General features: G+C 44.8%; 1 protein-coding gene and 1 long non-coding RNA gene across 2 annotated transcripts in view; both read left to right on the plus strand.

Annotated features, from left to right (window-relative positions):
• The first annotated feature begins 7,417 nt into the window (after positions 1-7,417).
• LOC112480019 lies at positions 7,418-9,502 on the plus strand. The gene is made up of 3 exons (XR_003046441.1): positions 7,418-7,856; positions 8,274-8,363; positions 9,252-9,502. It is a non-coding gene; the product is annotated as an uncharacterized LOC112480019 (long non-coding RNA).
• A 5,188-nt stretch (positions 9,503-14,690) lies between these two features.
• Positions 14,691-25,089, plus strand: part of RGS9 (regulator of G protein signaling 9) — a 65,996-nt gene continuing 55,597 nt past the window's right edge. The window contains exon 1 of the mRNA XM_006912417.1: positions 14,691-14,747. Coding sequence (XP_006912479.1) covers positions 14,691-14,747 — 57 coding nt within the window. The remainder of the gene's footprint in view (positions 14,748-25,089) is intronic.

Here is a 25,089-nt window from a genome sequence, read left to right on the forward strand (position 1 = left end):
CATCATTGTTGTATCTGTCTATCAAGATGCTTTATGATTTAATTTTTTATGTCTTTCTACTAAAGACTCATCTTGATTGATTTTTTAAAATTTTTTTATTTTTAAAAAATTTATTTACTATTTATTTTTTTACTGCCTATACAGCCTGGTCTTCCTAGGTGGTCTCCCATCCAAGTACTAACCAAGCCCGACCCTGCTTAACTTCTGAGATCAGACAATATCGGGACGTTCAGGGTAGTATGGCTGTAGACTCACCTTGCTTGATTTTAGAATATTGAGTCACCCTTGCATTCCAGGAATAAACCCTAGTTGGATGCTTGATTTTATTTGCTAATATTTTATTTCAAATTCTATATCTCTATTTATGAGTTTTGTTTTGTTTTCCCTCCTGACACCAACCAATTCTCCGATTCTCTGACACAAATTGTGTGTCCAACAGTTCAGTTCAGTTTTGACACTCAGTACCTGGAGTCAGCATTAGATTCCAAAGGTTTCAGGGCTCAGTCCCACGAGACTACCCCCACTTCAGGTGCCAGTGTCAAGTCCGAGGTCTTCAATTCTTCTGACCCACTGGCTATAAATGGGGGGCTTCCACATACCCCACCCCCGCCAAGTCTCGATAATTTGTTAGAATAACTCGCAGGACTCTGGAATGTGCTTTACTTACCAGTACCAAAAATTATAAAATTGTAAAAGATATAATTCAATAACGGCCAAATAGAAGAAATGCACAGGGCAAGATATGGGCGTGGAGCTTCCATACTGTGTGTGCGCAAGTCACCTTCCCAGAACCAACATGTCTTCACCAACCCAGGAGCTCTCTGAACCCTGACATTTAGGGTTTTCAATGGAAGTTTCATTATGTAGACACGATTGATTAAATCATTGGGCATTGGTGAGGAACTTTATCTCCAGCCCTTTCTCTCCTCTGAAGGTGGTGGCAGGCAGAAAGTTCCAATCCTCTTATTGTGCTGGTCTTTCTGGAGACCAACCCTAAGGGCGACCAGTTACCAGACATCTCATCAGCAAAAGGTACTCTTATCACTCCTTAGATTCAAAGGGTTCAGGGCTATGAGCCAGGAATCCGTACAAAGGCCAAATATTTTCTATTATATCGCAACATGAGAGACTGGCCAGTAATTTTTCCTTCTTGTAATATCCTGGTCTAATTTTGTATCGAGGTTATGTTGGCCACATAATAAGAGCTGGGAAGTATACTCTGTTTTTCTATTCTCTGGGAAAGTTTGTATAAGATTGCTGTTATTTAAATATTTGCAAGAATTAGCGGGTGAAGTCATCTTGGCTTGGAGTTTTCTTTGCAGGACGTTCTTGAATAACAGATTCAATTTATTTATTAGACATTAGAAATTCAATTTTTCTTTTTCTTCACTTGTTTTTAGAAAGTTACATTTTTCAAGAAATTTTTCCATTTCATCCAAATTGTCAATTTTTTGGTATAATTTTTTTAAAAAATAATATTCTCTTATTAATCCTTTTGATGTCTGTAAGATCCGTAGTGACAATCTTTTTCATTTCTAATATTGGGAATTTGTATTTTCTCTTCTTTTTGTTGTTAATATTTCTAGGAATTTACCAATTAATAATTGGTAAATTTGCACTTTCCAGAGAATCAAATTGTGATTATGTTAATTTTCTCTTGTATATTTCCTATTTCACTGTTTATAATCTTTATTATTTAATTCCTCCTATTTTCCTTAAATTTCACTTATGGTTCTTTTAATAAGTCTTGAGATAGAAGAATTAATCATTGATTTTCAATGTTTCCATTTTTCTAATATGTATGTTTTTAAGATTATAAATTTCCCTCTCTGCTCTGCATTAGCTGCTTCCTGTGAGTTTTTATAAGTTATGCCTATATTATCATTCTGTTCCAAATATTTTCTAATGTCTGTTTGCATTTCTTCTTTCATATGTGGATTATTTAGAAATATATTTTTAAATTTCTAGACAATGAATATAATCTTTTTATTATTGATTTCTAGTTTAATTACATCGTGGACCAACAACATTCTCTGAATGATTGTAATGTTTTGAAATTTACTGAGGCTTTATTGTTCACTATATGGTCAATTCTAGTATACATTTCATATATACTTAAAAATGTAAATTCTGTCACTGTCGAGTACAGTATTCTATGCGTAACAACCAGGTCATTTGTTAATTATGTTTTTTCTATCTTCTATATTCTTATTGGTCTTTTATCTGCTTGCTGTCTAAATTATTGAGGAAGGTACATTAGTCTTTCACTGTGATTGTGGATTTGTCTCTTCTTTTAGTTGTTTTTCTCTTATACATTTGAAGTTAGGTCATTGAGTACATATAGATTTGTGAATCAATCTTTCTGTTGTATTGATCCATTATATGTCCCTCTTTATTACTAGTAATGCTTCTTGCCTTAGATATGCTTGATTTCTTTTTGCTAGAGTTTGTATAAGCTGTCTTTTCTCGTCCTTTTAATCATTCTGACTCCATATATTTGTTTCTCAAAAGTTACATATAATTGGGTTTTGTTTCTTTATCTAATCTCAGTCTTTTACTTGGATTGTTTAGTCCATTTACATGTAATTACTTGATATAGTTGGGTTTATTCTTACTTTCTTACTATTTGCTTTCTATTTGACTCATCTGTTTTGTTCTTTTTTTTCTTCCTTTTTGCCTTCTTTTGGATTAATACAACTTTATCTCTTACTCTATTCTGTACCCCAAACTTGTAGGTTATTTATTCTGTTGTTATACATTATTTTCTTTTAGTTAACTTAGAAGTTAAAAGACATGTAACAAATTATTAATTTTACCAGTTTCCTAGTACTGCTAGAACCTTAGAAAACTTTAGCTTCCTAATAGTTTATCCCCTTCTTCATTTTGTGTTGTTGTTGTACATTTTTAGTTCTATGCATATATTTACATTCCAAAAGACATGGTAATTGTCGGGCTGACATTTACTATTCATTAATAATTATCCATATATTTATTCTTTCTGGTATTATTCATTCCTCCTTGCATTTCCATGTTTCTGATTAGGATCCTTCATTTTCATTCTGCAGACTAATTGACAACAAATTCTCTCTGGACTGTTGTGACCAGGAAATTATTTTAAAAATATTTGCTGGTTGTTTTATCAAATTATTTAGCAGAAAAATTATATTTGGCCCAAATATTTCGCCTTTCTCTTATCCCCATTCCCTATTCAAGCCATTCTCGATCATAAAATTGGGGAACGCCATAATGCCTCTTATGGGGTGAGGGTAAAGAGCCTGGAAAACATCAGCTGAGAATACTGAATGAAGACAAGGGGGATCGAAGGAAAATGCATTATGATTAATGTCATATGTATATATTTTTATTTAAATATAAAATCAACTCGAACATGTACAGATCTCTCTGTATGTTTTCACAAACAAAATGTGGTACATGTACATTAAATCATTAAATTTTGTTTAAAGAAGTAGGATTTTGCATGATATGAACACATTCATTGATGTTCAAGCAGATGGCTTCCTGAAGAAATGTGACTTTGCGCTAGGTGGCTGTCTTCATCAGACCTTCCTCCCTTCCTTCTTTCCTCCCTCCCTCCCCATCTCCCTCTCCTTCTCTTTTAAATTCAGCCGTCACCATTCATTAAGCATATACTATTGTCAGGTTCTCCGCCAGTCTTATATGCAGCGGCTCATTAATCCTCACAACAATTCTGTGAATAAAATACTATTACTTTCCAGTTTTACAAATAAGAAAATGGAAGCTCAGAGGAGTTAAGTAACTTGCCTAAGGTCACAAAGCTGGTAAAGGCAGGGAGGGTTTGCATCAGGTCTCACTTCTGCTTTCTGCTCTAGGTCTAGGCGTGTCTTCTCCTTGTATCTCAGCTGCTCTGACTCACTCTGACTCAGCTGTCCCTGGATATTTTCCCTGGAAGTGCAGGAGCTGAAAGGTACCTTAGAGGTCACCCAGGCCAACCCTCTCATTCCACTAAAGAAGAAACTGAGACTTGGACCAGGTCAAAAGCCTGACTGTGGTCACACTACAATCAATCAATCTCCAATTCCCGGTGGTTCCTCTTTAGAGGCACTTTTCAAGTATACTAAATGATTACCAATGTAGATAAATGACAACTGGTTGTTGGAAACATATGTAAAATATACACAAAGCCAGTTACTCTTGGAATTTATAATTAGAAATGGAGAAAATACCTAAAAGCGACAAGGCTAATGATAGTTGTATCTCAATGGTAGACAAATGTGACTATCTTATGGAATTGATGAGCAATATTTGATTAGCAAATTATGTGCAGTCATTCTTAAGATCATGTACAACGTCACAGAGGAAAGGTTATTAAGTAGATTTATATAGGTCCTGGTTCTTGGATGTGTTAAATGGGTGCACATGGAGATCATAGAGAGGATATGACTGCCAGTTCACCCTTGAGCTGGACCGAGTCTCCTCACCCCCTCCCCTGTCCTTTGAATGTACATTCTGCCCACTGTCCCCACAGTGGAAGCCATTTCCAACAATTTAGCCTTGAAAGAGCAATGTGTTGTTGAGACCATGTGGATAGTATGGGAGTGAATCCTGTCAGGGCCTCTACATAAACTTTTAAGATACTGGCGGTGGGTGTGGACATCAACTTGTCTTGTGGTCTCCCAAGAAAACCTTGAATGTAAGTTCTAGCGCGTAGTAAACTTGCCACCTACCAACATGGAGTGAATTGGCACTTTCTTCAGTCTCCCCTGCCCTCCATGTATGGGGGAGTTTCAGATTTCACCCAGGAAACTCTCAAGGTTTTGAACCAACAATGGGGCCAACAGCTACCTAAAATTTAGAAAGAGACCAAATATATAGAATGAAATCAATCGTCAATAGAAAGGACTCAAGACACTGTTTACGAAGACCCCAAATCCAAACTTGGTGACCTAGGTGCAGCATCAGGGAGGCACAGCTGGATAGGGGCTGTAAACAGAAAACTTTAAACCGAGTCAATTGCATTGTACTCTAGCTTGAGAAAGATTTGGGGAGAACATTTCTGAAAAGGATGATCAGAGACAAAATGACATCCTGCCTCTAGCACCAAAATGAGTGCTTTTCACTCATGAAAATGAGTATCTAGCCAACCTGACAGGCCCATCTGTAGAGTGAAAACACCTGATGACATTAAACTTGGATATCATTCTCATTGTTCCGATTTCATGCTATGTGTCTCCAACATAATATACTGTAGTATGAGAATCTGGACTCTCATGTAGATCTTCTTTCAAGAAGGAACACACTGTTGGCAAATAAAATTCTCCAGCTGATTGATAATTATATTTTTCACTAGAGAGTATTTAACTCACACTCTAGCTTTATACAGCAGTACTTTTTGAGTTTGGGTAGCATTAGTGTATCTTCTGAAGCCTGCTTACCTCTGTGCAAACTAATGAAATGAAGTTTCCGGACCTATAGAGTGAAGGACCAGATACTGGAACAGGGACACTCCAACATGTTACCATCATCCTTAGGCAGGTCTTGCTTGAAACTGCAAGTTTAGTAACCTATCAATAGGTCACTTAAAGTTCTCCTTGACAGAGGTTTGTGCCAAACATGTGAAACGACCTCACTAAGAGCTTCTATTTTTACTTCAGTAACTAAACAATCTTGAATGAAGTTCCAGACAATCCTTGCACTAAATTTTATTCTATAATGTTAAGGTACGTTTCCATTGAATGTCACTCAGTGCCTACAACGCACTTAAATGTTTTTTAGCTACATTCTATTTATAGGAGAAAATGGTAACCCTACCTTACTAAAATGGGTCCTTGTAGAGTCCATGAACAAATTTCCTAGGTTTGTCATTGTCTTGAATTTGTAGAATTTCCTCTTGGAACAATTAATTTCTTCCAAATAATTATTCCCATTGTTTTATAATTGTATATCGGTAATATTTGCTCAGTAATTTTGAGACATTATCTTCTGCCCATGATAGTATGTAGGAGGAAGGGTAAGGAGGGTTCACTTCCTTTTCTAAATGTTATGTGGCTTGTAGTACTTTATTAATTATGGACGCTTTTCTCCAACGTTTATAAAATGAGAACTATCCTTACTGAAATCCAGTCAGATGATTTTCAAAAAGTAGTTCTGAAATGCCTTTTGAGAAGTGAGAGTGCCATGTGAGTAGGTCTGAGACCAGGTGAATTATTTATGTCAGCATTTCCCAAAATGTGTTCTGGGGAAAACCACATTGCAGAGATATTAATAGGCTCTTACTGAAGTTTTTCTAGTCAAAATACTTGAGAAACACCAGGCTAATCAAAGTTAGAAGAGTTCCATTACTGCAGAACTTCTCAGAACGGATTAATATTCTATTATTAACTGTGCTAAGAAACCATAGTTCAAATCCCTGATTTATCTTTCCATCTTTTATTTTCCCCTCAGGAACCCATCATGGTTAAAGCTTTTTTATGTGAAACATTCCCCAAGACAATCTTAATCAACAAATATTAATCAACAAAAAAAAGACTAAGTAAATCCATTTCACGAAACACATATCACTGCACAATCACACACAATAGGATAGGATGGCAGACATCATCCTCATTTAAAAATTGACACCCCAACTTAAAAATACAGAATTAGGGCCTGTTTTCGTTTTCAAAAGTTTAGGCAGTTAGCTCCTGTGACAAGTGACTGCCCTGGAACAGAAAGAACCCAGATAGTGTTTTGCAAGTAATCTACATTCGCGAGAGTCCCATTTCTCCTTGGTAAGAGAACGTGATTCCACGTCATTCCGACCTTCTCCACCGCGGTACCTTCAGGTCCTTTCTCCAAATTGCATTCTGCATATCCCTTTACCCCATTCTTCTCTCAGGGCCACAGTTCCTCATAGACTAACCTGACTCTCTCGAATCTGGCCACAATTCAAAAAACAAAGGTACTTTCTTTTTTGTTACTTTTTTAAGTGACAAGTGAGTAATTCCCTCAGATACATGAAAACAGGCCCTGAATTATGTATTTTTAAGTTGAGGCGCCACTATTACTTTTTACGAGCCAGTTGGCCTCGAATAATTATAATAAGGAAACAAATCCATAGTTCTGGGTATCCGGGTACCGATTCGAAGGTATCACTACGGGGAAAGGGACCCGGGCGCCATAGCTTCAAGGTGGTCCCTCCGTGAAGCCTTTTACCCCGCCCTCCAATTGCAAGTCGTGCGGGTCCGCGGAACAGGACCCGGCCCGGCTTCTGGGGCCCGCGCCGACGTCACACGACCCCCGTGAACCCGGAGCACATGTGTACAAAGAAGCCCGCCAAGTTACCACCCGATGCCTATGCACTCAACGGCCTGGGGCGGGTAGGGCGGAACCGGAAGTGGTCCGCCGGCGGAAGTCCGCCTTCCGGCAGCCTACGTTTCCTCTCTAGGAGATTGGAGGGATCCGTATCTCTATGGCCTAGACCTCGCAAAACCCTGCGGCGGGGCAGAAAGGGGGCGGCTCCCGGCATCGCGGGGTAGAACGCAGATAAATGTCTTCGGGTCACACATTCCTGCCCTTTCCTACCCGTGTCCGCCTGGCGGCACTACTAGCAGAGAGTTGGAAATTGCCCTCATCAAGATTTTTAAGAAATGTAGAGGAACACGGTAGGGCGTCCCAAAACTTTCATGCAGTAACATTGCTAAAATGACCCTAAATTAAAAAAAAAAAGTTTTGCATTTGAAGTATCTTTTCAGCTTGAACCCCAGGCTAGGCCTGGACCTGCCGCTCTTTTCTCACAGACTTAGCCCGCTTGTCCCCCAGTACTGCAGGGATGAGTGGGCACACCTGTCCTTCCTCTCACCCCCGAGGCCCCAAGTGGCTCATCTGTTGATTCAGAGGTTCGTGTTAACCAATTTTTATATACTCTCTTATTTAGATTTTCCGCTCTCAAAACAGAAAGGGAAAATTATGCAAATATAAATACAGAATCTAGTAAAATCAGAATTGTCTAGCCTTGAAAAACATAATGGCATCCAACACAAAGCTGTGGTGAAATTAGTTCATTCTGGGCAAACAGAATGTAAATATGCAATCCTGTTGAAAAAAACTACTCGACATTCTACATCAAAAGCCATTTAACGTGTTCAGGCTCCGACCCATGAGAGACCATCCGTAGAAAATGTGTCCCAAGCAAATAATCTAAGAGAACGGAAAAGCATTTCTGAAGTGATTTTACAATGGACAACTGTTGATTTTGCTTGTACAACATTCGGTTTTCTTCTTTTTCTGATTTCAACACTATTTTTTGTCTGTAGGAAACACAGCGAGCTCTCAATTTACTTGTGGAATGACCGCCTGACCTGACTCAGGCCTTGTCAATCAGAATGTCCGAGCGTGGCTTCGAGGTAAGGTATGAAATCAGAGGCCAGGCTGCCTGGTCCCAATCCCGATGGCTCTGCTGCCTAATAGGCAGGTGAACTTCAGCTCGTTGTTTATCCTCTCTGAGTCTCAGTTTACTCATTTGTTGAGTGGGAATGCCAATCATAGATATCTACCTCAGAGGGTTGTAGTCAGAACTGCATGAAGGGAACAGGTGTACTAATGCCTCTTATGTATATATTACTATTATCATTTCCTACTTCTGTGCCTCTGAGCAGGCTCTTATCACCTTTCCTTTCCTTTCTTTTCTTTTCGCCTTCCACATACTTCAGTATCATCTCCTGCCTTAGCCCAGAATTATATTTTCTATCTTTTCTCCTGGAAATACCTTTGTAATGTAAGCTCTGACTTTTTTTTTTGTAATGCAAGTGCCTGACTTAAGCTTTGATTGCCAAGGAATCCACTTCAAAGACAGCTATCTCAGTAAACATTTTGTCAGCCACACGGCTAGATAAAGAGTCAGGTGGCCTCCCCTCCCCACCCTCTGACGCTCCTTTGTTTTAGAGCTCTTGCTGACCAATTGTGATACTTGTTTGTTTTCTCTTCCTGCTCTCTAAATTCCTGCTCTCATGTTTTAAATTAACCAATAAAGTGTGAGCCTGAGAAACCCCCAATAAAAGCAGAACTACTGGCGCGTGCACTCTCCCTTCCCCTGTTCCCCCTCCCCTTAAGTAGTGTACAATTCATTGGTTTTAGTATATTAACAAGGTTGTGCAACCACCTTCACTATCAAATTCCAGAACATTTCATCAACCCAAGAATAAAATTCTAACTTATTAGCGGTCACTCCCCATCATTCATTCCTCCCCTAAAGTTTTGTACTTTTCACAAAACACTAAATTTTGTGTCTGTAGAGTGGCTCGAATTTTGAATCCAGAAGGGCTGTCTACCAAAGATAGAGGAAGGAAGGAGCAGAACTGGCTTTTCCAAGGTTCAGATGATGTAACCAGCCATCTGTCCATCCATCCATCCATCCATCCATCCATCCATCCATCCATCCAAGAAGAGAGAGAGAAGACAGAGAAAGCAATATTAGATCCACACACAACAGCAAAGAGAAATGAGCATGGGCGAAATAAATCTTCAAATGCAACATCTAAATAAAGTGGAAGTTATGGATGTTAAAAAAAAAAATTCTTGCAGGGGTTAATGTTTTTATTTTCTTCGCATTTCCTGTATCAGTCATCTTCCTGTATCCTTCCAGACATTGTTATTCCTGGGGAAACCAAGGGGAAAAGCAGAAAGGGCAGACCTTTGGAAAATCCCTTGCTTTAGAAAACCTTAAGAAGGAAACTTGCTCTCTGTTGACCTCTGGGCTGTTCACGAAGGGTGGTGATGGCTGCTGGAAGCGGGAGGTGGAGCTGGGCACCCAGGACTTGGTGCCTGAGCCACCTTACACAGGCAGGGGCAACATCTGAAGGTCAGTAGAGGAACCTCCTTAGGCTGGCATGCGTTCAGTTTAAACATCCTTAGCAGGATGGGCATGTTTGACAAGAGAAGGGGACTTCAGTAAGACTATACAAGTGGAGTGCACCGAGTATGACATTTTCTTGGTGGGGGTCTTTCTTGTCCCTCACCCTGACCCTCTGCGATCACTGTGGCAGGAATGGTTTGGGTATGTCCATGGTGGTGTTCAGCTCTTTTGAATGTCTGTCCCATGGGATCCTATTGTGGGTGGCTGGTCTAAGTCCAGAGGGACCTCATTTTATCAGGAGCACTAAATCCTACTCTGTCAGCCTTTGGGTTGATTGAGCTTTTTACTCTACTTAAAATACTAAAGTCATGATTTTAAAATAGGAGACTTGAATTCATCAAGTCTGATACTTTTTTATTACTAGTAAGAAACTGGAGAGTCAGAGATTAGGTAACGTGATCATAGTCACCCCTCTCCCCCAACTAATTCACAGTGACAGAAAGTCGATCAGTGGGCTTCCTGGGGATGGCAGGGGGAGTGAGCAACAAGGACACAAGAAAACTTTGAGGGGAGGTGGGTATGCTCTCTGCCTTGACCATGGGTGTAGTTTCAGAGGTGTGTACATATATCAGAACTTATCATTTATACACTTTAAATATGTGCAGTTGAGTGTATGTCAGTTATACCTCAGTAAGCTGTTAAAAAAAAAAAAAGTCACATATCAGGTCAGAGGCAGAGCAGGAACCAGAATACACATTTTGTGCCTTCACACTTCCCCTTAACCCCAGCACTGTCTTAAAACCAAAGCCTGTTTCAAGTTGTGAAAATGTCTTTTCCCATAATGTCATTTTCAAAAAACTCTATAGTTCCAAATTTTATATAATGAAAAGTAATAACACCCTTAACACAAAGGAAGCAGATGCCATTCAGCATATCCAATCTGAACTGGTCTGTAGGTAGACAGAACTGTACCCCCAAGGAGTTGGGGGTGGGTGGGGACAGAGCAAAGTGAGATTTTATTCTATTTACCTATGTTTACCCCCCTGGCAATGTTTGTGAAAAGTATTATCTCTGGATGAGTCCAAAGAATTTACTTAAGAATAAAAAAGATAAGGATGAGGTTTTTATAGGACTTGACTCTGTGATATAGTTGGTGGCCCCCATGAACCAAAATTGCCTCTGAACATTTTCTGGATGAGGAAGAGGCAGGAAACCTTCCAGAAAACTTCGAGCTCTTCTTTTCTCTCTTCCTGGTCAAACCAGCAGGTCGGCTGGTCCTGTCTGCTCGCTGGGTAGAGAACAGGGCCCTCTGGCGTCCCTACCCGAATACATTTTCATGAGCTATTGCTTCTCTAGCAGCAGCTGGGAAGAAACGTGCATGCATCCTAAGGTGTTTCTTTCCTCTGTATGATTTTTTAGAATTGCAAATGGAATACCCGCTTGTCACAAATTCAGACAAGGTGGAATTATATAAAATGCAAACAGGTGGCAGAGGATAGCAGTGGCCCAGGGAGTCAGACGTTGTCAACGTGACTTCCGTCCAGGCAGGGAGGTGCCTGTGCAGGTGCAGGAGGTGCTGTTACTGAGTTGTCCGAAGTGCTTGGGGACACAGGATCAACTCTGAGACCTGTCCTCCGGGCTTCCATGCTGTCAAAGACATTTAACCCATTGTGCTGCTTCTGCATGGTTTGCCTCTCCATCGTCCCTCTCACCCCAAATCCTTTGTCTTCCCATCCAGCTCTGTGCCCCAGGAGGCTGACGCTAACAGACTGCATCACCCAGACTCCATTACCCTCTGGCTTCCGGTCAAGACTGAACAATGGGAGGCACCAGGAGGAACCAGAGGTCGGGTATTGATTCCCTGCTGTCTTTTTAAGCTCTATCTCCTCAGCACTCAGCACAGTGCACTGAACGAAATTGTTGAGTTGACAGTGGTATTGGAACATTTGACTGTGGAGGTGACCTTTGATCTTGGTTTTAAAGGGCACTGCTGTGTGGATGACCACATCCTTGTACCTGGATGAGGTTTATCCCACAGGGGACAAGGTCCATGTTGATCACATTGTATAGTGACCCCAGTGTAGGCCTTGAATCATAGCCTCCTGTTGATGAGGAGGAGGACACTGATGATTACAGCGATGGCAGTGGTGACGGGATGTTCACTTACGTCACTGAGTCATGGGAGACTTTCATTGTAGTACTATGTCCCTCTGTCATATTGCAAGATAATATTTGCTTTTTGGGTCAGTCCTTTTTCTGAGGTATGGTTTACATGCAATGTCATGCTCCAATTTTAAGATGACAGTTGGACGAGTTTTGATCTCACCGTCTGATCCTTGCCCATCTCCCTCTTCCCAGCCTCCTTAGACCTTGCATCAAATGAAATCCTTGTCACCATCCTCGAAGCATGCCTATCTTTGCTTCTGTGCCTATTCTTGTACTGATCTCTGTGATGTACCTGTATTTATCCCTTTTCACTTGGTTAACTCCCTGTCGTCCTTTAAGACTCCTCCTCCAGGAAGTCTCCCTGATCTTCTCTTGCACGCAGACTGGATAAGATGCCCTGCTACGAAGTCCTGTATCGCATTGACTGGATTGCCATTATATATAGATTCTGCTTTATGACATTTTTGTTCAAGTGTTCTTCTCCCCGTGAGCCTGTGAGCGCCTTGAGATGGGGACTGCGTCATACTCCACTTTGAATTCCTGACTCTAGCACAATGCCTGACATATACTATGTTTGTTGTTTAAATGAATAGGTAAAATGAAATCAATTATTGTTTTCAGGTCATGGTCACTAAACTTTTAACAGCACATTACACGTTAGGCCCTCTGGTTGCAAGAAACAAAGACCCAGGATGTGAGGGGGGATTTGTGAAGAGGCCGAGAGCCTGGTGAGCCCTAGGCACAGGACCACCTCATGGCTCCTTGCTGTTCTCAGCCTGCTCGGTCCGTTCGTTTCTTTTTTCTGATTGGCTTCCTCTGCTCACCTTTTCGTTTCTCTTTTCTGATTGGCTTCCTCTGCTCACCTTTTCATTTCTCTTTTCTGATTGGCTTCCTCTGCTCACCTTTCATTTCTGCTTCCTCATGACTTCAGCTTGCGTTTGCCCTCCGCTTCCTCTGGTCCCGACTTTACCTCTGGTTGGCTCACGTTGACATTTCTGAAAGGCATGCTCTAATAAGCTCATCCAAGCTTTTCAGATCCACATCAGGACCACTTCAGATCCACGTGGCTGGCCACTGGCTGTGGGGTCACGCGTCCAGCATCTCTGGTCCGATGAGCTAAGTGTGGATTCTACAAAATGCGAGTGTTTGGAGGGTAGGACCCGATAGAAGAAAGGGTGGGGAGGAGAGTGGCCGGCATTCTGAAGCCTCTTATCCTACTACAGAACAAAGCCCCTTGTATTTTTGCCCCTCTTTGCTCTGGAATAATTTAAGTTTTCCCATCCTCGATCTTTGGAAAGCCCCTATCTCCTCCTTGCTTAGGGTTTATAGCATTAAGGAACGCTGAAGCTGGAAGGAGCCTCCTGGTTCATCTGCTCCAGTGTATCCCAGTGTGTGTTCTGTATAACGCGAAGCCCTAAGATGCATCACGAAAAAAAGTCAGGATATTCCAACACTTTCCTTGGGTCTCAGCTCACGCCAGGAACATACTGCTCAGTGATGGACCCCTGCAGAGTCCAGGCTCCTTTAAAGATGGGGGGGTCTCTCTGATTCTATGGAAAGTTCCAAAGAGGACCAGCCATAAACTCCTTGAAAATGTTTGCAAACTTGAGTCAGCGTTGTGTAAATATGAGTGTGCGTGTGTGCACATGCACTCACGGGCATGTTTCTGGAGAGTGTCTATAGCTTTCATCAGATCCTTACAGTCATGTACCACCAAAAATAGAGATGAACCGCTGCTTTAAAGGGACATTGGTCGACTCTGCCTTCCTGAGGCAAGTCCCTCTTTGTTCTCTTCCAACTTATGCGTTTTATCTGCTACAATTGATAGCCGTCCAACTTGGAGACACAGGAAAAGGTGCTTTATATGACAAAAGGTGAAGGGTCCTGACGATTACCTAGGAGGGTCATCCTTTCATTTTCTAGATTGGAAAACACTAAGGACCAGAGAAGTAAAATATAATTTGCCTAGACCAAGCAGCTGGCCCGGCAGGGACTACAACTTCGCTCCTGTTTTTCTTCACTTTCTTTCATTAACCAAACGTCTCATCAATGCTACTTACGATTTTCCCCCTAAACATTTCTAAACATTTGTTGCAGGCCAACTACTATGTTACACATTTCCCCATTCAACGGTATAGCAACCCTTCTGTTGTTTATTATTATCCTACTTTTTATTTTTACTTTTCACATAAAGGAAATGGAGACCTATAGACTTTAAGGAACTTGCCCAAGGTTGCCCAGCAGGCTAGTGGCAGAGATGGAAGAGGAACTATGTTTCCCACCGCGCTTAAGAGTGAGGCTGCCTTGTCTCATTTCTGTACTCGGTGCTAGGTTGAAAGGCTCGCTCTCTGCGACAGTTCCTCCCCCTCGCGGGTCCGGAACACGCGGATCCCACCTGAGGCTCCGCGGGGTCCCGGCAGAGCCAGGCACCGCCCCCTGGCGGCAGGTAGGCTCAAGCGCAGCGTATGCTAATGAGACCGCTGCGCGGCTCGCTGATTGGCTGGCGCTGATTCCAGCTGCTTTCCCAGGGGCGTGAGCGGAGCGAGAGTAAAGGGGCGCCGCAGGCAGCAGCCGCCCCCGCCCCGCGCCCCCGGGTCTCTCTGCCTCCCCTTGCACGCCAGGGTGTGTGCGGGGCACGCTGGTTCTTTTACTTGGGGGCTTTCCCTTTTCTTTCCCATTTGTGTTCTGGTTCTGAATTCATCCAAGATCCAGGATGACAATCCGACACCAAGGCCAGCAGTACAGGCCGAGGATGGCATTTCTCCAGAAGGTAAGCGTGGTCGGGTCACCTGGGCCCTGGGAGGTGCGCAGGGACCCAACTCTGGGAAGTGTCCGCTGAGATGTTGGGAGGCTCGGAGCGTGTGGGCAGGAGTGGAGGGCATTCCTTGTGGTCCGTTAGTGCCGCTGCTTGATGCTCTTAGATGACTTATTTGCAGCGTTGTGTGTGTGTTTAAAGGCTGTGATGATTAGGGTTCCATGTAACCTATTTATACTGGAGAATCCAAGCCAGGGGCGATGGTCCGGAGGCTCAAAACAACCTGTTACTCGGGAGAGGAGGGCGCCAGAAGGCAGTTCAGCCAAGGCTGTCAGATTTGAGACTGTCTCCTGACATTGTTGTAAGGCATCCAGATGTTAAATTAACATTTTTATCATTTTCCCGATCCCAAACTGCAGTATTTTAAAGTGTGTGTGTGTGTGTGTGTGTGTGTAGTGAGAGTGTACACATAGGCCATGAAAATAGTGTGATTTGTAGGATAAAGGGACACCCCACTTCCAGCACCCCCAGATCGCTCATTTGGGTATGTGTATCTTCAGACCTCAGATTTCTCTGTGCTGGCAGAAGTCAGAACCTTTTCTGTCACAAAGACTGTCTCAGACCAAGTGGCCAGAGTGGCCAGGTACAGGGTGTTCTGTGGTCATCAGGGAAGAAAAATGCATCTGGTGGGGTGATGTGTTTGAGAACAAAGTGGCTTATTTTGTTCTGAAGTTTTAAGATAACCAGCCGTCAGAAGAGATTGACAGAGGATTAGGTCCCAGGTCACTTGTCCACCCTTCCTTCCACCCACAGCCACTTCCACAGAGCACTGTCCACCTTCTTTGGCTTATCTTGTTGAGCAGAATTAAGTGAATGCTTTGTGACAAGTTGAGCCCTGCCCTGAGCCCCTGTAGTCAGTGACCGACTGTCCTGATTTGCCTGGGACTTTCAATGCTGAGACCTGGACAGCGCTGGGCACACTGGGACAGTTGGTCATACCCTTTCCACCTACTTCAAGAAGCTTGTGCTCACAGTCCAGGTGGTAGGGGTGGAAGGATCATCCATAAAACAGAGGTGGAAGGCTGTCTCACTCCGAAAGAGACCTGAGCCCCTATATTACAGACACCAATTCCTGAAAGCAGAAGAAATCACCTAAGCTCGCTATCTGAAAGCCAGGAGTCATCGTACAGGGTTCCTCCAGGACTGCCTTCTTCTCCCAGACAGGGCAGCTCTGGGTTGGAAGCTCAGAGAGTAATTGTCTGGAGACATTCTGTTTGTTTTCTGAATCTCATTCTTTTTCATCAAGACTGTTGTCTAGTAGATTTTCCTCTCGTTATCTTGGCCTTCTGACTGGTGTCTTGGTCTCCATCCTCACCCCTGCACCCCAGACTTACCCCCTACCCCAGCCTCGCCGCCACCCCAGCCTCCCTCCTCCACTCCAGCCTCCTCTCCAGCCTCACCTCCCCCGCAGCCTCCCCACCTCCCCTCAGCCTCACCTCCCACCCCAGCCTCGCCCCCCAGCTTTACCTCCTCCTTCAGCCTTCCTCCCTCTACCACCATGTCCTTCAAAAGCACACCGGTTTTCTTTCACAAACCAATGCTGGTTTCCTTGATGTGAAACCTTCCGCCGGCTTCCCACGTTCACAGGATGAAGTCCAAATTTCTCATCCTGGACACTCAAGATCCTGCTCTGACCCTTTTCTCTGGCTTTACGTGCCACCCGCCTTCCACATCTGCCCTCCAAGGAAACCGAACAAAGCAGCCACAGGCACTCAGTGGGGCTCTGGCCTCTAGAACCTGCTCACTTTTCTGGGAGCCCTGTGCTCCCTGTGCTCTTCAGGTCCTCAACTGGTTAGACCTTTCTCTCCTCAACGCCTGCCAAGTGCCCGCTCCTCCTCCTCCCAGTCCCAGCTCGATGTCCCCTCCTCTGTGGAGACCAGTTCTCTCGACCCCCCCTGAGCAGAGCGACTTCCTTCTCTGCCCTACAGGCTCTGCCCACACCTGCAGTACTGCCCCTTCCCTTTGCCTTGAGGGATCCCATTACTGAGATCCTCCACGAAGGTCACAGAGCTCCTTAGAGCAGGCTATGGAATAGAGGCCTGCAGAGCAGGTCTCGTGAGCCTATGCAGGTGGGACCTTAACTATGAACCTGTTGAACTAGACATCCAGCGTTCTGAAGAAGGACCCAGACCAAGGCAATGCGGACATTTGTGAAACTGTCATTAACCACTCAATGAATATTCATTGAAATTATTCATTGCATATTTATGAACTATGTTGAGTCTCCAGTGGAGGCCTTATAAATATCATCTGTTTGTACCATAAGACAGTAGTTATTGTCACCATTTTACAGAGAAGGAACTAAACCTCAGAGAGGTTAAGTGGCTTGTCTCAGTCACACAGCACTAGGAAAAATACAGGACTGACCACCATCTGTTGCCAAATTGATACAATGCTGTGAATACGATACTATGTCTGCTATTCTATGATGAAGGGCAGAGTGGAGGCTGTGGGAAGGCCTGGCTAAATGTCCCCGCGAGATGAGCTGAAAACCGAAGGCGAAATGGGGGTTCTAAGCAGAGAGAAAGAGAAGACTGTGCCAGGCCAAGCAAATGGCATGTGCTGAGGCTCAGAGGCATGGGGAGTCTGGTGGGGTTGAGGTACACTGTTCAGTATGGATGGGGTTTGAAGTACAAGGGGAGTGGGAGGCTGAAAAGGTAAGCAGGGCCAGGGTGCCATCATGGGCCTTTTGAACCTTTTTTTAAAAGAAATTTATTTATTTAAATTAGTTTCAAGCATGCAGTACATTGTTAGACTTCAATATAGTTCATAAAACGATCCCCCCGATTGCTCCCTCCCTCCCCTGGCCCTTCACTTAGCCAGCATATTAATGCTGACTGCATTCTCTATGCCATGCTCCCCATCCCTGTGACCAGCTATCAACTACTGATTTGTGCTTCTTTAATCCTTCACCCTATTCTCCCAGCCCCCCAACCCACTTCCCCTCTGTCTGTCACCAGATTGTCCACTATATTTGTGAGTCTGTTTTTGATTACCATTCTTTATTCCAGTTTTTGATACATGTTATTTCTTCTTAAAGAAGTCCCTCCAACATTTTCTGTAACACTGGCTTGGTGATGATAGAGTTTATTTTTGTCTGGGAAGCTCCTTTTGAACCTTTTGAAGGTGATTTGATTTTATCCCATAGGGAGCCACTGAGGAATTTGGAATAGGCAAGTGACGGGAGCAGATTTGCAAATTAAAAAGGCCACAGGTGTGAGTGAGAGGAATAGACGGATGTCTTCTTTTCCCTGAGCTAAGAGAGTCGGCTGGGGATCCTCCTGTGCCCCCTACAGCTCTAGCCACCTGGGAAGTTACAGGCTTGTCACAGGGCCAGGGAGAGAGGTGCTGGTGCAAGGACCCTGCTTTCTCCTGTGGCTGCTGAGGCTCTCACACCCGTGCTCCATCTCAGGTGGACGCAGCCCCTGGGCAGAGATGCCCACCAGTAGAGGTGTCACCCATCTCTGATGCCTGGGCTCGTTCAGATGTGATAGAAAGAGCTGGAGAGCCCACTGGTCCACGGCTTTGCTGGGGGGAGGAGTTAGATGGTGACACACAGTGGACTGTTTCCGTGGCTCCAGTGCCGGCCCATCCCCCTCTGTGATTTCACATCAACATGCCAGCTGGTGCCAGGTGCCGCTGCCCTCGGGGTTTACCGTAGGGTTGACTTTCTTGGTGCCACACAGAAAAGCCTCCTGTCAGACTGCCTTGCTTTCCCGGGTGACTTGCGGCACCTCCTTTGGCTTGGGAAGGGAGTGCAGAAACAGAAGTATTTGGAGGCTGGGCAGAGTATGGTATCTTTTGCTGGGATAACTCTCTCATTCAGCATGCACACATAATCGTGCACTCGTGTGCTAGGCACTGTGCCAGGAGCTGGGAACACCACGGGGATTAAGACATGGCTCCTGTCTTCCCAGAGCTTAGAGTCTCATAGAGACAGACAGGTGTATGAGCAAGGAGAAAAGTGTTCTCGGGTCGTGGCAGACATTGTCCTAGGAGTCACCTCTATATATCCACATCTCTAGCTCTGTCGCTATCAACTCTGTCTATCTCTCTATCACAAAGTAGGGAGCGGTCACTTCTTCCTGGAATGGGAGATATCAGGGTAGAGTCCGTGAGTGGGGCTTGCAACTGAGTCGAGGCCAGGAAAATTGGCAGTTTTTTTTTTCCCCAAGAGGATGACAAGATGAGCGACACTTTAGGCAAATACAAAACATGGATGTGTGAAATAGCATGGTGGTTTGGGACACTCCTAGGGGTTGGGACAGCTGGCTCAGGGTGAGCTGGAGGTCGACAGATGAAAGGCTGGGAGTGAGGAAAGGCCCAGAACTGGGGTCTTCATGTGTTTTTCTAAGGAGCGTGATGCTTTCTTGTGTTCGGCGAGAAGCTGTTTGATGTTTTAGAATCAGGGATGAATAAAGTGAGCCGGTTTACATGTTAGAAAGATGATTCTGATGAGAGGGTATGAGTGCTTCTCCACTCTGGCTGCACTTTGAACAACATTGCTATCAAGTAACCATCCTTAGAGTTTCTGGTTTCCTTAAGAGGTAATTAAGTAATTAAGTGGGGCGGGGCCCAAGCATTGGTGTTTCAAATAAAGCTTCCCAAGTGATTTGAATGCACAGCTAAGACGAAAGCTCCAGGGGACATTTGGCAAACTCTGGAGACATTTTGGGTTGTCACAGCTGGGGAGGAGGATGCTATTGGCATCTAGTGGGTAAAAGCAGGATGCTGCTGGATGTCCTACAGTGCACGGGACAGCCAACCACACAACAAAGAGCGATCTGGCCCCAAATGTCAGTAGTGCCTCAGCTGGAGGACTCACTGGAGGCTGTGGACATGCTAGTCAAAAATGCAGATAGATGCCAGGTGGGCAGAACCTGACAGTCCAGGAGTGGGGATTAGACGTTCCACTGAGGCAGGATTTAGTAGGCAGATAGGAGAAACGCCAGAAACAAAAGTAGAGTCAACAGACGTTGGCCACTGTTGGCTGGGGTCATGTAGAATGCTCTCTAGGCATTTGACCAGCGTGGAAAGAGCAGGTTTTGGGGAAAGGTGACTAGTACTGATTACAGTTGGTGCTCGTGAAGAGCTGCGAGACATTGGGGCGAGATGGCTGGGAGGTCAGCTGGCCTCCGTGTGGTCAGACCTATTAGCAGGAACCCCTTCTCTGTCATTAAGCAAAAACGATCCTGTGGTTCTAGGTCGCTTTCCTCATCTTTGTACAGAAAAGTCCTGATTATTATCATCCCCCTGGGAGCCTTCTCTGGCTTACAGGAAAATTCCAGCCCCAGAGATCTTGCATAGTGAGTGACAGCTCCTTAATGCGAGGAGCGGTGTGGGCGTGGAGGGTGGGCGTGGGGGCCTTCGAAGCCATCGCTTCTGCTCCTTTGTGATGTCGAGGTTCCCTGACACGCTTGCAGTCACACTGCAGCTCGTTGGCATCTGAGAAAGAAAATGCGGGGCTGGCATTCAGCCCCACCCCTCGCCCCCAACACGGGGTCAGATGGGGGCCAGCATGGCCTGGTTATGTGACATTTATTTGTTGCCTGGGAAAGAGATGTGGCTCCTTGGAGGTGCCAGGGAGCTGAGTCTGGTTAGGAGTGGGCATTGACATTTGGGGTGGGATGGCCATCCTGTCCCTTATCTCCAGAGGGACACCCACGGGACACGAGGAGGAGGATGTGAGAGTTGACAGCAGTTTGGAGCAGAGAGGCGAGGGCTCCTCACTCCCTGGGGAACCTGGGAAGCGACTCGGATTCTCTCCTGCCTGCGATGGGCGAAGGGGTGTCCCGCTGGAGGTGAACCAGAACCCCAGTCTGTATCGGTCTGCTCAGCTGCCGTGACAAAGTACCCAGGCTGGTGGCTCAAACGGCAGACATTTATGTGCTCACAGTCCTGGAGGCTGGAAAGTCTGAGATCATGGTGTTGGCAGGACTGGTTTCACCTGCAGCTTCTCTCCTGGGCTGGCGGAGGGATGGCCGCTTCCTCCCTGTGTCCTCATGTGGTCTCTCCTCTGTGCTTGTCTGTGTCCTCTTGAAAGGACACCAGTCATATTGGATTAGGGGTCACCCTAATGGCCTCATTTTAACTTAATTACCCATCTCCAAAGACTGTCACAGTCTGAGGTCCTGGTGGGTTAGGACTTCATCTTAGGAATTTGGGGGTGGGGAGGACACAGTTCAGCTCCTAGCAGAGTGTCTCAGCGACACTGCCACCGGCCAGAATCCTGTCGTTTCTTCGTCAGTGGTTGGGGAGACCCCTCTGAGGAATGTATATGAGGAAAGTTCTGAGGAAACTCGAAATTCCCGTGGCTGGACTCCCCCAAAGTGTTCTCCAAGTGCATGTGACATTCCCTCCTCCCACCAGCCCTGCCTTTGTGGGAAGGCTGACACGCCTGACAGACAGAAAGGAACCTGACTCCCCTCATGGTGTTTTTAAAATAACCCTCATTATTTCTCCTCCGAAGGTTATTTTCAAACTCTTTATAACTAGTTTTTTTTTTTAATTCAAAGAAAAGGAATCTAATCCTCTGACTTTCTATCAGAGGAACTCAGGTTTCTAACCCGTAAGGTGGGTTTCTATTTCTTCTCCAATATCCGGGCCCTCTCTTAACCACGAAACACTGCTGTTTCATGTAAAACTTATTCTTGAATAAATGTAGGATTTCATCTGGCAGGTCACGTGGCAAAGGGGAGGCCTGGGCCCTCACGTCCGAAAGTCAGGCATCTCCTGGAGTAGCATATCAATCCAGGCTCACAGTGAGTGAGAATTCTGGAAGGAGTGACTCCCGCAGCCCATGGCTCCTTGGTCCTTTGGTCCCCAACGACCTTCCCGGGAGGCGTCTTTTTACTCCCCTCACTGCCGAGGCTGCTCGGCTGACCCAGTGGCCTGAGACACCTCCCGGCCTTGACACTGTAGAAGGCCAAGGACTGCGGCTCCGAATGGAATCGAAATGAATAGTTTTTGTTCCAGAACAGTACTGTGCAGATGAACCCTGAAGTCTATCTCACACAAGGAGCCCCGGGCACCACCTGGGCCCTGGTCAGTCTTGCTCACTGGCTGAGCTGCTGGCCCTGTGCCCCAGAGTGACCTCGACCTTGCAACTGATCACGGTGGTTTAGATGGTGGTTCAGTTGCAAATGCTGGTTTAACCACACATTGAAAGTGGAAATCCCAGCTCTCAGCATGGACTTAAGGAGCAAGGCTGGCTAGGTGGGAGGTGGCAGCAAGAATTTTAACAAGTCAGGGTCTCCTACATGACCCTTCACCTCCAGTGCAGCTGAGTCCATCTCTATCTCTCTTTTAAAATTTTTTTTTTTTTAATCTTATTGTGGTAAGAACACTTCACAAGAGAATCGAGCTGCTTCCATTTTAAAGTGTACCAAAGATATTATTACCTATAGATGCAATATTGCAGAGCAGATCTCTAGTACCTGTTCACGTTGCTTGACTGAAACTCGATGTCTGTTGATCAGCAGCTCCCTATTTCCTCCTCTCTCCAGCTCCTGGAAGCCGCCATCCCACTCTTTCATTCCATGAATTTGCCTCTCAGATACTCACGTAAGTGGAATCGAGCCGTTCTCCCGTGACTGGCTTATTTCACTTAGCAAAACGTCCTCCAGGTTCAGCCATGTTGTCGCACGTTGCAGAATTTCCTTCTTTTTAAAGGCTGAATGATGTTCTCTTGGATGCATTTACTCATCTGTCACTGGACATTTAGGTCGTTGCCCCATCTTGGCTGTTGTGGATAGTGCTGCAGTAAATATGGGAATGCTGATCTCTCTCTCGGATCTTGATTTCAGTTCTTTTCAATAAGTACCCAGAGGTGGGAATTGCTGGATCATATGCTAATCCTACTTAATTTTTGGAGGAACCTCCATCCTGTTTTCCTTAGCAGTTGTACCGTTTTGCATTCCCCCTGACAGTGAACTAACTACAAGGGTTCCCATTTCGACTTCTCCCTGCACCCCTCCCTCGGAGTACAGCCCCTTCCTCACTGTCTAGGAAAATTCTCCTCACCTTCGACGCACACCGTTTTGTGATCATCTCAGCCACCTCTCCTTCCTGGCTTTTATTCCGATCTGTGCCTTTCCTATTTTTCGGTGTATAATTGCCATCTAATAAATACGTTATGCATCGCACGGTACCAAGTACTTTAAATGATTACTCTCATTTAATCTTCACAACATTCCTCTGATGATGTAGGTACTATTGCAACCTCTGCTTTATAGAGACATGAGTCTTACTGAGCTTTAGTAATTTGTCTAGCTTATTAGGTATTAGAGCTGGGATTCGAACCAAGCTTTTACTGCATCCAGATGCCTGGTGTTTATCTTAACTTTTATTTTCATACACATGTCTTTCCAATTCTCCAAGGACTGGGAGTATGTCTTTCACCTATTTGTATTCCCCACAGTGCTGGGCACTTAGTATCCGTTCGATAAATACGTATATTTGATTGGTTAGAAGAGCAGGGTTTTTATTACACAGCCCTGCATGCAAAGTTTCAAAGACGCACTAATCGTACAAATGCTGCTAATATTGAAGATTCTAACCGTAACCACTAGCATATCTCTCCTTACGAGGTATATATCTTTTCACATGTATAACGTATCTGTCCTTATAAAGCATTTTCACACAATCAATTAGATTCTGAGAGATTACAACATCATATCAGTTAGTTGGGCACATGCTATCTACCATTGTTTCCATTTCATGGTCGAGGACGGGGACTCAGAGAGGAAATCCTACGGTTAGTAGAAGTCTGTGGTCTTTGGACCACAAACACATGCAGACTGTCAAAGGACTTTGTAAGCTGTCAAGGGCTGCACAGTGTTGGGGAGTGTTATTAAATCGCGGGAGAATGATGACGATGTAACCAAGTTAGTTAAATCGAGGGGAAGCAGGAGGACCAGTGAGCTGTTGTAGTTTGGCCTTGAATGTGGACAGGTTGGGTTTGAGGGGCAGCCCCCCACGGGGGTATGTCCAGCTGTACGCAGCTGCCCTGACCTCAGGAGAAGGCTTCCGGCCGGAGGAGGACAGGAAAGGTCTTTGTTCGACTTGCTTCTTCATGTTCTTTGCTCCTGTTCCTGTAGCCCCTTGAGCCTGGAATGCTCTCGCCCTCCAGCCTTTTCCCTTTCCGCTGCCTAATTTCCATTTGTCTTTTTAAGATTCACACCAGGAGTCTCCCCGGCCATCCCGAGCCCCTCCTGGCACTGTCGTGCTCTCGTCACACTGTGACTCACCTTCATCGCTGTACTTCCCGTATCGTCCTGTAATATCCTTGCACTAGACAGTGAACTCCTTGGGCTCAGGGACCACATCTTCCTATCTTTGGTTTCCCAGAGTCAACCACGACTGCCTGGCTGTTGAATGACTGACTGACCATCTGCAAGTACGTGGGGGAGCTGGGAGAGTGCGTGGTTTCTCCATCGGTGAGGGGTTTCCTGGGGGAATGTGAAGTTTGAAACCTCTGTGTGTGAGCCTTTGAGAATGCCAACCACCGGCCCTGACAAGAGAAACACTCGGGTTGTCTTTTTTTAAATTGTGCCAACGCATCCAGTTTGTTTTAAAATCCCCTTCAGTTGATTTTACTTCCATTTAATTTTTTTAAGTGGGAAAATATTTTTTTATTAATAAAATTTAAAAAAGAATACTCAAAAGGCAATCAAGGTGGTCCTCGTGGCTGTCTTCCGGCAGCCCAGCCCTCCATGGACGGTTTGTGAGTTCTCTGGGGCTTCGGCTGTCTCTTCGATGTTGACGACTCTAGTACATCCCCCTGATTCTTGTGTCTTTTGCAGTTGGGACAGTCATTTCCAGTCACCTGCCAGACACTGGATATCTCGGCAGCCCTCCCCAGTCAACCTTCTAAAACAGAAGCCTTTGCTTTCAGAAGATGCTCCTTCCTTTGCCTTTCCTATTTTCGTAACTGGCAGCTCTGATCCTATACGTTTATGAACTTTGCCATCCTTGCTCAACCAGTCAATCATTTGCAAGTATGGTCCATTCAAGTTAACTAGAATTAGAACTAGGGTTCTGAAAGCCATGCCTTCTTATCCTCCTCCGTTTATTTATTAACTCATGCCTCAGCTGTTTATTGAGTGCCACCTGGGCGCCAGGCACTGTTCCAGGCAGTTAGAGTAGAGCATCAAGCAACAATAGAAAAACGACCCGTCCTTGAAGAGGGTACTTTCTAGGAGCAAGGGAGACACACAATAAGCAATATAACAGACAGGTAAATTATTTGGGATCATAGAAGGTGAGTGCTGTTGGAAAGAGTAAGGGATGAGGAATG

The sequence above is a fragment of the Pteropus alecto genome, unplaced genomic scaffold (assembly GCF_000325575.1).
Source record: "Pteropus alecto unplaced genomic scaffold, ASM32557v1 scaffold134, whole genome shotgun sequence".
In the NCBI taxonomy this organism is placed as follows: Eukaryota; Metazoa; Chordata; class Mammalia; order Chiroptera; family Pteropodidae; genus Pteropus; species Pteropus alecto.